The 13,225-nt window shown below is 41.7% G+C and overlaps 3 protein-coding genes across 3 annotated transcripts in view; all 3 read right to left on the reverse strand.

Moving 5' to 3' along the window:
- Positions 1-289: 289 nt before the first annotated feature.
- Positions 290-5,164, reverse strand: LOC107041030 (serine/arginine repetitive matrix protein 1). The gene is made up of 3 exons (XM_015261387.1): positions 4,973-5,164; positions 3,127-4,336; positions 290-2,357 (listed from the first exon to the last, which is right to left on the reverse strand). The coding sequence occupies exons 2-3, from the start codon at positions 4,310-4,312 to the stop codon at positions 487-489; spliced, it is 3,057 nt and encodes a 1,018-aa protein (XP_015116873.1). The 5' UTR covers positions 4,313-4,336; positions 4,973-5,164; the 3' UTR covers positions 290-486.
- Positions 5,165-5,807: 643 nt separating this feature from the next.
- Positions 5,808-8,199, reverse strand: LOC107041042 (glucoside xylosyltransferase 1). The gene is made up of 2 exons (XM_015261401.1): positions 7,608-8,199; positions 5,808-7,187 (listed from the first exon to the last, which is right to left on the reverse strand). Exons 1-2 carry the CDS (start codon positions 8,058-8,060, stop codon positions 6,492-6,494), a joined length of 1,149 nt encoding a protein of 382 aa, XP_015116887.1. The 5' UTR covers positions 8,061-8,199; the 3' UTR covers positions 5,808-6,491.
- A 1,055-nt stretch (positions 8,200-9,254) lies between these two features.
- LOC114841355 (mucin-2-like) overlaps positions 9,255-13,225 on the reverse strand; it is a 4,273-nt gene continuing 302 nt past the window's right edge. Inside the window, exons 2-4 of the mRNA XM_029126309.1 lie at positions 12,916-13,077; positions 12,657-12,830; positions 9,255-12,377 (exon numbers count right to left, since the gene is read on the reverse strand). Coding sequence (XP_028982142.1) covers positions 9,537-12,377; positions 12,657-12,830; positions 12,916-13,077 — 3,177 coding nt within the window. The 3' untranslated portion in view covers positions 9,255-9,536. The remainder of the gene's footprint in view (positions 12,378-12,656; positions 12,831-12,915; positions 13,078-13,225) is intronic.

Consider the following 13,225-nt stretch of genomic DNA (forward strand, 5'->3'; position numbering starts at 1 on the left):
GGACTTTTTTTTCTCCCGTAATGCTGTGGGGGCTCCAAGACATCTGGCGGAATTGTCTTCAGATCAGGGTTTCTCACTGGATAAAGTAAGTCTCTACATTAAATTAGAATGATTTTTGTTCCAAACCTGATTGATAATTTATTTCGTTACACAAAATTTATTAAAGAACAGTAAAAAAAATTAATAATTCATCATTATAAAAAAATAATGATTAATTATTAATAAATTAAAAAAAAAATTATTAACTAATTTATTTTTAGTGCTTGTTGCACTCGTGTCTTCGGTGATATTCCAGGAGGAACAACTGCACCTTTTCTCATTGAAGTAAATGTAAAATCACCATTTAAAAAATCATTTTTACTCCAAAATTGATTGATAATTTATTACCTTATACAAAATTTATCAAAGAACCGTAAAAAAACGTAATAATACATGTAAATTCTCGTTTGATAATGAGCGATTCAATCGTTCCTGATTTATTTCTTCTCAAACTTTAGGAGTTGAAAATTTATTCTCCTTCTCCATATTCCCCAGACTGCCGCTGCGACGACGAAATTTCGCAGTCAAGTTTAGTGCTTTGACTTTTATCACATTGTTCTCCTTCAGAGGACTACCACCAGCCTTACTCCCTCCCCTCCCCTCAATCCTGGGTGAGCCCCGGACAGGTTCAGACCTCCTCCCATGAATAATCTTGTCCTTCATTCTACTGAGCCCCCCAATGAGAGGAGAACTGCTCTTCAAACTTTTCTCCACTTTCTTTGGAGTCTGCGGAACTTCAGCCTCCCCAAACATACTGCTAGCATTCCCTTTAGCATTTGGAGTCACTGGAGAAATATTCCAGCTCATGTTTCTCTTGGGGCTCTGGGGAATGTGACTTCGACTGCTCTTGTCCTTGCTCCCCACGTCTGGAGTGGACGAAGCCACTGGTTTTGTTTTCGTCGTCTTCTTCCCAAGGACAATAGGACTAGGATCAGGAGTGCTTGTTGCAATCTTCAAGGGTGACGGCACTTTGTGCCGCTTCGGTGGTGTTCCAGGAGCTGCACGTGTTCCAGGTCGTTGCATGCTCCCCAGTGGCACCAGAGCCTTCATAGGACCTTTCTTCGTCCCCACAGAATCATTCTTCTTCTTCAATTTCGCTTTATCCCCCACTGGAAGGGTCGATTTTATCTTCAAACTCACATTCATCTGCTTCTTCTCAACAGTCACATTCACAATTCCTGGATCACTGGTGTTTCTTCTATTAACGTATTTCTTGGGACTCACTGATCCTTTCGCCTCTGGATTCCTGGATTTTTCTGGAGCCTGAGCGATCGAGGAACGACGTCTCAGGGGGAACGGCTTCGACGAACTCTTCTCGACGATTTCCTGGGACTCTGGGAGCTGATGACCCAAGGACTTCAAGGAACGATAGGGAAGACAGGATTTTCTAGGGGAGGTTGGGTGCCTCTCGGGCTTTGGGGTCAGCACTTTGTTCAGATTCTCCAGGACGAGGGCTGGCTCGTCTCTGCAGTCCTCCAGGAGCTTTCCCAGGGCCAGTTGAATGTCTAGGATTAGTTTCTGGGTTGTGAAGGAACGTTGAGTGGATTCAGTCGCTGGAGGGAGCACCTTCGAGGTGGATTTGTTGGTGGAATTATTCACCTCGAGATTGTCTGCGTTATCCTCGTGAGGATCCATCCCAGGCTCTGTGTTGTCCTCTGTGCTCTTCTCTGATTCCTGATTCATCGATCCTGATTTATTACTCGCTTCCGATTCCTCCAGGGACGGTGTTTCTCCTGATGACTCATCTTTTCGTTCATTCGGGCGAGATCTCTGGGAATTCTCTTCAGTTTTCTGGGATTTATTGTCTATTTTTGCGAGAGATTTTTTGTCGGCAACTTTGTGGCAATCTTCTGGGGAATCTTTAGCCATGTGTTGATTTTTATTCAGGGAGTTGATAGTCTTTTCTCTTGGAGACACTTGTTTGGTCGTTTTGGTGGAACTGATGGGAATTTTTGTTGGGGATTTTTCCTCCTGCATGGACGGATTGGAATGCATGGGTAACAATTCTAAATTACTTTCGGATTTTACTCCCAGGGCCTCTTCCAGATTCTTCAGGAGTTTCATTATTTCTGGGTTCTGCTCGGTTTTAATTACGTTCTCGAGGTCTCGCAGCAGGTTTGCTGCTGCCTCTTTCTTCTTCTCCGGGGAGATCTTGGAAGGATCCGAAGAATTGGGGGGTGGGGTTTTTTGAGGTGACTCCGATTTTACGTGGGAGGTAGAGGCATCCGTTATGGTGGGACAGGTGGCCGAGGTCTCGGGGGACAGTTCGAAGTTGCTGGGGAGACGAGTGCTCAGCAGGTTCTCTCCACTACTGCTTGCTGAAACCAATAAATTGGAGATTATCACTTGGGGAGCTTTGAGAGATATTTTTTATGACTTTTCAAATTCTCGGAATTAGGGAATTTTATTTTAAAATCAAAGGAAATATGGCATTCTAGAGATACTATGACATTTTCGTGAAAATTCAGAATTGTATGTTCCATACATCTTCATTTTTTTGCCTGCCTATTTTTTTTTTATTAATTTACAATTTCCCCACACGAATAGTCACAAATCTGAGTCAAATTTTACTTCTATTCTTTTTGGCTGTTTCGAAATACATTTTTATTCAAATAATTTTAAGTGCAATGGGCACTTCAAAGTTGAATTACTTCGCAGAAATTTTTTCTAAATTTTAAAATCTCAAAGGTGTCATGATAATTCCATGGATTTCCAGAAATGCCATGGCGTCTTGAAATTTGAAAAATCCTTGAATTCAATAAAATTTAGTAGTTCAAAGGAATCCCAAGTTATTCATTCTATTCTCAATCATTCGAGTAAAAATGTTCACTCTCCCTGTCATTAATACTTACTTTTATAAACTAAATTTCCCGATGAATTTAAACTTTTATCATAAAAATAAAATTCTGAAAAAATTCCTCCCCCACAAAACATCTACCAAAAATCCCTAAAGTCCCAAAATACATAATCATGAAATTATTATGAAATCATTCATACTGACTTCCCCAGCAAAACTTCCTTCCAGACCAACCCCATCACCTCAAACCCTTCACCCCCCAAATTATTCCAAAAATCAAAAAATCTCACATCCTTTCGTCGACTTCTCGGCCAGTTCCTCAAAAGTCCTGGCGAGAATATTGGCCTGCGAAAAGATGGACTGCTTCGCCCCCTCGTCCTCCAGAAACACCTCATCCTCCGGGGCCCCCGGACTGGCCTCCCTGATGCTGGCGACCTCGTCTCCAGCAGACGACTTCATCCTCAAGCTCTTGAACCTGGAGATGAGATCACTGAAGTTCCCCTCGGACCCCCTGGACCCGCCGACCCCACTCCCCTCAATGAACCCCCTATTAGCACTATCATTGCTGGACTTCCACGAGAATAAGCTCCCAGAGTTGATAGAGTTGACCCTCGTTATGTTCGAGAGTTCCGAGTAATCGCTGATGACAGAGTAGTCTGACCTCTCCCTGGACATGAAGGCCAGATTGAGTGGATCCTCGAAGAGAATAGAGGGCACAGAGTAATCGGAATTCCTTCGATCACTGACGATTGACGTTGACCTCTTCCTAAACTTCCTGGGACTGAGTCTGTCCCCTTGGGAGAATGAACGCCTGAACTTGGGGTTCTTGATGCTCTTGTTGTCGTTCTCCAGGCGTTCAGCGTCGAGGGTTCCCTTCCTGATGCACATGGAGACCCTCTGAGCGATGAGAGACTTGATGAAGCAGTCGTCTGAGCTCCCTTCAGACGTGGACAGTGTGTCGTTCATCGCAGAATTATCGAGGATTGATTTCTCGAGGGGCCCTGGGGGCCCAGACAATCCAGGAAAGTTCTTGGACATGCTCAGGCGATCTGAGAAGGTTCGAAAGCTGTCGTTCATGGCGGAATGATCGAGAATCGAATGGTTCAGGGGGCTGGGTGGCTCCACCAGGATCGAGGGCACGTGATCCTTGATTTCACCGGCTCCAGGCGTCCCCAGGTGGCTGGCGCTCAGCAGGGACTCGTCCAGGGTCTTGTTGATTTTTAGAGTGTCTGAGTGACGCTTGGACGTCGCCCTCTCGAAGACGATTTCAAAAGGGTCTGACGACTTGCTCACGTACTCTGATGTCTTCCTCAGGACCATGTCGAAGGGGTTGTTGTCCAGGCTTCTTCGGGTGTCTGAGAGGTTCAGGCCTGTGGACTTTGGCGAGTCGTTATCCGGGGATGGGATCAGCGGAGAGGGGAGCTCTGGACGGAGTCTCTTCTCTTCTGGACTGGATAGATCTATGAGATCACTCATTTTTTGGGGGGGAGTGATGCCGATCTGGGGAGAATAGGTAGACGGTTAGCATTGATGCAGATGTCTACGATTTAGGGGGAGACTACCAAGAGTTTTAAATGTCGCGGGCGGTTGGAGTGGGATTTTTCATGCATTAAAGATCGATTATATGTGGGGAGAGTGGGGCAATTTTTGAGCTAGGCGTTTTTTGCAAATTTTTTGAAAAAATGTGTACAATAACAATTACGAATTAGTTTTTTGAAATTCGACTTCGAAGTTATCAAGTCAAGTTCATGTTCATTTTCCTGAAAAAATTATTATGTTGGGATTTTTTTTGTATTCTTGGTCACGAATTTTATAAGTTTTATGTCCACGTATTTCTATAGAAAAACCATCGAGAGTAATTTATATAGATAAATCAGAATCTATTGATTTGTTTCTATCAAAATTGTATAATTTTTACTTGGGATGAACATAAACGATTAATAAATATTTTAATTGATTTTAATAGATCTTGAGAAGAATTATGGTCGAATTCCCACAAAATTTAGGAAATTCCCTGAACACGCCAAATGGTTATACACAATTTTTTCACATGTAAACGTGATATTTCAAATAAATTGTTTCAAAGTTTTGTTTGAGTTAATTTTTTGAGGTTATTTTCAACCGAACTCAACTCACCTTCTTCTCGAGTTTTTTATCCCGTGATATTTGATGATTTCTCAGGGAATGATTGCATTACCTGAGCGGGGGAGGTGGCACAATTTATTGGAGAATATTTGTGATTATTTTGGAGCAGAATTCAAGGGGTAATTACGAGGGTAGGACAACTACAAAAGCTTCCACAACACAGCCAACAGCCATTATGGATGGGCTGGGGTGGGGAACCACGACCAGTCTTGAAATGTTGCCAGGGGCGCGGGGAAGGGGACGTTTGTACAAACTCAGTTGGACACATTCCGTTATAGACACATTCTAGGGGAAAAAAATGGCAACAGTACGGGAGGCGGTGGAAAGGTCGGGCACGGAAATTTGTGGTCACTTTCGAAACAGGGCTCGGTATTTTTTAATATCTTTAGGAAATGTCTTACCATTCGACATGTTTTTTTTGCATTCGTCATGTTGAAAAAAAATTGTTTTGTCCAAAAAATTGCACAAAACGAACTTTTCACCCTTGTACTACTTTTTTCATCTCCTAGTACTACCTTGTACTAATTATTAATTCTTGAAAAAATAAAAGAAGAGATTGAAGAAGAATTGACTCGTGCGTGGAATTAGATTTTTTAAATTCATTTCTGTTGAAACATAACTCAAATAATTATTTATGAGAAAAAAAGTTGGTGAAAGATATTAACAAGCCGCATCATGCGATATGGCTGTTTTTTTCATTAACGTATTATTCAATTAATTCTGAAGAAATCATCATTTGGGAGTTGATTGCATTGAATCAATTGAATAACAACAAGTGATAATTTCGTACGAAATGAAACGACAATGTTTGGGGATAAAACAAAAATTGTTTTATTAAATATTCGTTATTAAATGTGATGACAGAAAATCCTTCATGTAAATAGGTAATATCGTTTGTATAATTTACTTAATTAGTTATTAGAAGTACAAAGAAAAAATTGATAAAATTGGTTGGAATATTTCGTGTAGAATGATTAAATTCTAATTGATTTAAATAGAGACAGAGAAGAGATTATTTCCTAGAAAAAACATCACAGTTATCGTCAGTTCTCTCTGGTATTATCGTTAGCTTATGCTCGAGCATAATTATAATTAATTATTGTTATCGATTTACTATTTAAAAAATTGTTGAATTGAGATTCTTTGTATTCATCAATTCAGAATTAATTTTTCGGCATTTCGAATTCACCTACATAATTTCAGGTAGATTGTTCCTGAACATTAATGAACCCTCATTAATTTTTCAAATAAATTTCTCTGTCAGAGGTGATATTGGTAGACTTTCAAAAAAAAAGTGTCAATTGGAGAAATAGCCTTGGACGGCTGATGCGTATCATAACAGGTATTTTCTTCCTATCAACCAGTGCAGAATTTTGTACTTTAACATTCCATAAAAACGGTTGAATTCGGCATTGGCCTTATTGCGTTGACGTTATTTTTGTTTTCCTATTAGCCCCACGTTTTGCCCAAAACAATTCATCTTTCACCACTTCACGACTAAATTCCACCATTACATAGCATCTAACAACCCATTCCCCTCCACTCGATTAACAAAATCCCTTCCCAGATGTATCTCAGGCTGTTTAATGAAAGCCTTCCAAACTTTCTCACAATTGGACGTATCCTCCATCGTCAAATACCCTTGCATTGGCAGTAGAAGATTCTCGTAGGCATCAGTATCCAGCTGGTACTGCTGCATGGCACGATATACAGCCCTGAAAGGTGGCTGTTTCATCGAGTGAAAAGCCCCCCTGGAGCCATGTACCACAAGTGCACCCTCTCGCTCTGCCTCGATGCACACAGACATGTACATGCAGTGATCTGGACGATAATTGTACCTGCAGGAGTAGATGTACAGCTTCTCAGGGTGATAATGGAAGATAATATTAATTATATCCTGATCTCCCCAGGTTATCTTGAGCCTCCACTCCTTGTGGATGGGAATCACGTAGTCTGTCCACCTGAACTCTCGCATTCGAGTGAGATTCATCAGCATCACTCCAGAATTTACCCCCAATTTTCCGTAGTAGGGATGCTTGGCGAATCTGTTGTACCAGCCAGTGTTGGGGTCCTCGTGCTCTGGGCTCAAGGCTGCCAATTGAGATGAATTCATGAGCTTGAATTCGTCCCACACTAGCTCTGGAGGAGCGAGGAAGAGGGTGTCTGTGTCGACGTATAGAACACTATCTACGTTGTTAAGTAAAGTCTGGAAAAAAAAATTTCAATTTGACAATTACTTGTTCAAGAAATCTTCGTTTTTTTTTTAAGGGAGAGTGAGGTAAAACCGCCCCTTTTGACTTTTTTTGTGATACTCATAACTCAGAAATAAATTCATTAATTGAGATCAGTCTAGGCTCATTCTAAAGGGGAAGAAGTGTAGTTTCCGTGGAAAAATAATTATTCCATTTTATTTAAAATTGAATGAGCTGTTGATATTTTTGAAAAAATCAAAAGGGGCCGTTTTATCCCACTCGAACCTAATTGTTTTCATTGCTGTGTCTGGTTACCGATCGAAATAACACACGTAAATTGCAACACCCAGATTTTGCTAGTTATTTCAAAAAATAATATCTCATTAGTGACATCTTCGTTTATTTTAATTGATCTCAGTGATTAATATACTCACAGGTAAAAAAAGTCTCTGAGCTGCACAGGGTTTGAACAGTTTCTTCCACATCACAACATCGCTATATTCAGGGAATTCAACAGGTTTAATGACATAACTGAATGTTTTGTTTGTCTTGTACTTCCAATCCGTGAGTTTCTCATCAAAATCGATGATGAGATTTGGTTCAGTGATGATGAAGAATTTCAGTGATCGACTTGTAAATACCAGGGCGGATTTGAGCATAGTCAGGGCCTCGTCTAGTCTGTCCCCACAGACCACAACGCAGATCACCACTTCATCCTGGATAATCGCCTTCGCAGGCGCCTCAACAATTGATTCAGCATGTTCAACTGTTTCCTCATTTTTTAGGTTTACTATTTTGTTAATTGACCGTTGATTCGTGAAATTCAAAAGTACTAGTAAGCTCACGAGAAGGAGGAACAGAAAGCCGAATCTGTACACTGATTTCATGACTGTTCATTGATGCGGGCGATGGAGATGTTCATTAGTGGCTTCTATTTTTATCAAATTATTGTCATTTTGATAATACTGGTGGGTTTATTCGGTTGTTGTTTGGGATTCGGTGGCGAGGCTTGTTTATTTTGACACTTCTTGCCATAACCTCACATTATGGCTTCGGGCAATTCTCGCGAGGGGCGCTGAATGACAAAATTAGTGGGATATTTGAATTCTAGGATGGCATTTTCGTTAGGATTTCTGTGAGCCGATCCAGAATATTGTTGTCTCAAAATTTTTGGTACCATTTGCATTCTCTCATTGCAAAATACAAGTAATAGGGGAGGGCAGGGTAAACTTCTGACTTTTTTTAAAATATTCATGACGTGTTGAGTTGCTCATGAAATGGAATAATTTCATTTTTCAATTGAAAGAACAATGATTCCTCTTTGTGATGAGCTTAGACTGAGCTCAATTGATTAATCTGTTTCCGAGTTATGAATATTTTTAAAAAAGTCAAGTGTCCATTTTACCTCACTCCCCTAAGTGGTAAATTGCTGTTTTGTATTGCACATAGTATAGTTATTTTTGATAATAAATTAGGGATATACTTCCGAATGGTTATTTTGCACATCCTTTTTTTCCATTTTATTACACTGTTAAAAAATTTGGTCCGAACTTTCAGGTACTTTTTTGGAAATTTTCATCGAATTTAATTACCACTGAAATTTCAGTTTCATTTTTCTCCGAAAATGAATAGAAAACTAGAAAATTCCGGTAAATGTACTCTGGAATTTTAAGGACAGTGACACTGAATGCGATTTAGGAGGAGCAAAACTATGAAATTTCATCGTCGGTAAAAATAATGTTTTTTTCAAAATCAGATTTTTTCTATTTGAATAAAAAAAAAAGATTGAATTTTACTTATATTGTAAAATTGTTTTCCATCGCACAACCACGTTGACGTTGAATGATCTTCGGCCTCGGTTCGAGAAATTTATAATTTGAAATTGCTAATGTTGCACTAATAGTGAGAGAAAGAAAATATTACTCATACGGGAGACATTAATAGTAAATCAAGGGCATGAACAGAAATTTATGGGATCATTGTTATTTATTTTCGTCATTTGACATACACTTACTCTAACATATTTTCATTTTTCACTGATTCTATCGAAGAATTCACATTCTTCTTGCAAATTTCTTGGAACGAAAATGTACAATAGAGAATATTGCGTGACAAGAGTCAATAAGTTTGATCCACCTAAAAAATAATTAATAATAATGAAAAATTAACAATTATAATTTGCTAGCTAAGATTAGTATCATGGAAATTCGTGAATTTTCCACGGAAAGTAGGAAATTCTATGAAGGTAAAATGTCGATTTTTTACTACATCGTGTCATCACTTCTTTTGCCATCATCATAGGAAGTGCCAAATATAGGTAGTTTATACATCAAATGCATAGATATAATTGAGATCTACATCAGTTATACCTTTTTACGGTGTGCTTTACGACATTTGCAGAAGATGGGGAGAGGAGGAACTGTAGTTGTGGTGGGCGCAGGAGTAATTGTAGGAGCAGGAGTGATACGTTCGCAATTACAGGGCGTAGCATTAGTTATATAAGCAGCAATAGTGATGGGAGATGAAGAGATCACAAGAGATTCAGGTGTTGTTGAAGTTGCAATGCGTGTAGAAGCACTCGCGGTGGTGGTCTCAGTAGTCGTTGTAGGAATTTCAGAGGATGTAGAAGTACTAGTGGTGGTAGTCGGAGCAGCCGTTGCAGGGACTAGGGTGGATATGGCAGCTCTGGGGGTGGTAGTCTCAGCAGTCACTGTAGGAACTTCAGTGGATGTAGAAGTACTAGTGGTGGTAGTCTCAGCAGTCGCTGTAGGAACTTCAGTGGATGTAGAAGCACTAATTGTGGTAGTCGGAGCAGCCGTTGTGGGGACTACAGTGGATATGGTAGCACTGGGGGTGGTAGTCTCACCAGTCGCTGTAGGAACTTCAGTGGATGTAGAAGTAGATGTAGTGGATGTAGTTGTGGTAGTCGGAGCAGCCGTTGTGGGGACTACGGTGGATATGGTAGCACTGGGGGTAGTAGTCTCAGCAGTCACTGTAAGAACTTCAGTGGATGGAGAAGCACTAGGAGTGTTATTCCCAGCACTCGTTACAGAAACTTCAGTTGGAACTACGGTAGATGTAGAAGCACTGGTGGAGTTTGTCGCAGCAGTCGTTGTAGGAACTTCAGTAGGCACTACGGTGGGTGGAGAAGCGCTAGTAGAGGTGGTCACAGCACCCTTTGTGAGATCTAAAGTAGGAACTACGTTGGATGTAGAAGCATTAGCTATGTCAATCCCAGCACCCGTTATAACAACTTCAGTTGAAACTACGGTAGATGGAGAAGCGCTAGTGGAGGTGACGACGGCACCCGTTGTGGGAACTTCACTAGGAACTACGGTGGATGTAGAAGCATTAGTGGTGGCAGCCGGAGCACCCAGTGTGGGAACTTCAGTAGGAACTTCGGTGGATGGAGAAGCGCTAGTGGTGGCAGTTGGAGCAACCGTTGCAGGAACTTCAGTAGGAAGTTCGGTGGATGGAGAAGTACTAGGAGTGTTAATCCCAGCACCCGTTACAGAAACTTCAGTTGGAACTACGGTAGATGGTGAAGAACTAGTGGTGTTGATCGCAGCAACCGTTGTAAGAACTTCAGTAGAGACTACGGTGGATGTAGACGCACTAGTGGTGGTATTGGCGGCAGCCGCTGTAGGAACTTCAGTAAGACCTTCGGTGGATGGAGAAATGCTAGGGGTGGTGATCACAGCACCCGTTGTGAGAATTTCAGCAGGAACTACGGTGGACGTAGAAGCACTAGTGGTGTTAATCCCAGCCGCCGTTACAGAAACTTCAGTAGGAACTTCGGTGGATGGAGAAGCGCTAGGGGTGGCGGTCACAGCACCCGTTACAGAAACTTCAGGTGGAACTCCGATGGATGCAGAATAACTAGCGGTGTCAATCTCAGCACCCGTTACAGAAACTCCGGTTGGAATGACGGTGGATATAGCCGTTGTAGGAACTTCAGGAGGAACTTCGGTGGATGGAGAAACGCTAGGGGCGGTGGTCACAGCACCTGTTGTGGGAATTTCATTAGGAACTACGGTGGATGTAGAAGCACTAGTGGTGCTAATCTCAGCCGCCGTTACAGGAACTGCGGTAGGAACTTCGGTGGATGGAGAAGTGCTAGCGGTGGTGGTCACAGCACCCGTTGTGGCGACTTCATTAGAAACTACAGTGGATGTGGAATCAGTAATGGTTGTAGTCAAAGCGGCTGTTGTAGGAACTTCAATGGATACTATGGTGGATGTAGAAACCACACTAGCAGTGGTAGTTGGAGCAGCCGTTGTAGGAACTCCGGTAGATGGAGAAGCCCTAGAAGTGGTAGTCACAGCAGCCGTTGTGGGAACTACGGTTGATATAGAAGCACTAGTAGTGCCAGTCTCAACAGACGTTGTAGAAACTGCAGTGGGAACTACGGAGGATGTAGAAATGCCAGTGTTGGTAGTCGGAGCATCCGTTGTAGAAACATTAGTAAAAGCTACGGGGGATGAAGCTAGTGCAGAAGCTATAGCGGGAACCACGGTGGATGGAGAAACACTACTTGTTGTTATCGCTGCAATCATTGTTGGAACTGCAGTAGGAATTACGGTGGATGGTGAATTACTAGTGGAGGTTATCGTAGCAGCCGTTGTAGGAACTACAGTAGGAACTGCCGGGGATGTAGAAGCACTAGTGCTGGTAATCGGAGCAACCGTTGTAGGAACTTCAGTATGAACTATTGTGTATGGAGAAGCACTGGTGCTGGCAGTCTCAGCAGTGGTTGTAGGAACTGCAGTAGAAACTACAGTGGATGTAGGAGATTTAGTGGTGGTAGTCGTAGCAGCCGTTGTAGGAACTTTGTTGGATGTAGAACCACTTGTATTGGTAGTGTTATGAACACCGTTAATCGTAAAAGTTGTAGGGATCGTAGGAGACTTCGTGACGGGAGCTTCAACAGGTAGCGTGGACATACAGCTTCGAGCAATGCGAGGGAGTGAACTCAATTGTTTCTCGAGTTCTTGAAATGATGCGCTGTTGCAGCGCCCCATTTTCTTAATGGCCGCAGAAGTTTCCTTCTCCTCCTTTCTTCTCAGTCTTTCTGCATGGGACATCCACGACTTAACGCTAATTTTTAGTGAATCCTCTCGCGGTTTGACACACAACATTGGTACTTTCTTGGATTTGCATTCTTCTTGGATGTCACCAAGTTTTGCGCGATATTCTTTTCCTTCCTGGGAATGGAAAGACACTTCATCAGAATCATTACCTTCCGATAATACCTGCCTGACAAGTTTGGCATTCCAGATGGTGTAAAATGAATTTTCGTGCGTAAAACACTCTACTTTACTCTCACAAAAATTATTATGTCCTACCCGTGCATGGGGGCAACTACAATTTTACACACTTGTAACAGTCATCTATTGTGTTACTAGTGTGTGAAGTGGCACTTTGGCGCACGCTCGTATAACAAGTACTATTTTCTTACCACTTGCCGAGTATATTTCGCTTACCGTGATTAGTTCATCAAGTTCAGTCTTTAGTTCTGGATAATTGGGCAGATGTTGCTTCAAGCACAAATTCATTCGATGATTGTTTCTTTTCAAAACGCCCGTGGCTATGGAGTTCAATGTTCTCACGCATTTGTCTACGTTTTTCCCTTGGCTTCGAACAGTTGCAACAATCGGCTTAAAATGACAAGCAAAAAAATTGTAAATTTTTTTTTATTCTGCTCGCGCTATGCATGTGAAGTATCTAAGTTGCTCGACTCACTGCAAGGTTTTGAAGTCTCGTGTTGGCATAGTTCACTGCGGTTTTTCTTCTGTTCGTGTGATCTTCTATGAGAGTGCCCTGACTATTTACAAGCTGAACTTGGAAGTCTCCGAGAAAATTTTGCCCTCTGTTGACAAGCTCCTCAGCCAGCTTTGCCTCAGCCTTTAATTTGGTTTAATCATTAAAACACATTCAGCCAAATAATACGCGTGTTCCAATATTGCGCGCTCAATTTTTTAGGGTGGAAAGAGCGAGAAATTTGGAATCGAAAATTCCTCTTCAACTTTGCTTTACGCCCCCCCCCCCCCCC

Source organism: Diachasma alloeum, unplaced genomic scaffold (assembly GCF_001412515.2).
Source record: "Diachasma alloeum isolate Michigan unplaced genomic scaffold, Dall2.0 Dall_scaffold_00354, whole genome shotgun sequence".
Lineage (NCBI taxonomy): Eukaryota > Metazoa > Arthropoda > Insecta > Hymenoptera > Braconidae > Diachasma > Diachasma alloeum.

Bases quoted from the DNA above. Each gene is read 5' to 3' on its own strand.
- LOC107041030 (XM_015261387.1), bottom strand. From the start codon at position 4,312: ATGAGTGATCTCATAGATCTATCCAGTCCAGAAGAGAAGAGACTCCGT. The intron at 2,358-3,126 runs GTGAGATTTTTT...TATTGGTTTCAG, and splicing joins CGAGAAGTCGACGAAAGGAT to CAAGCAGTAGTGGAGAGAAC.
- LOC107041042 (XM_015261401.1), bottom strand. From the start codon at position 8,060: ATGAAATCAGTGTACAGATTCGGCTTTCTGTTCCTCCTTCTCGTGAGC. The intron at 7,188-7,607 runs GTGAGTATATTA...TTTTTTTTCCAG, and splicing joins CTCAGAGACTTTTTTTACCT to ACTTTACTTAACAACGTAGA.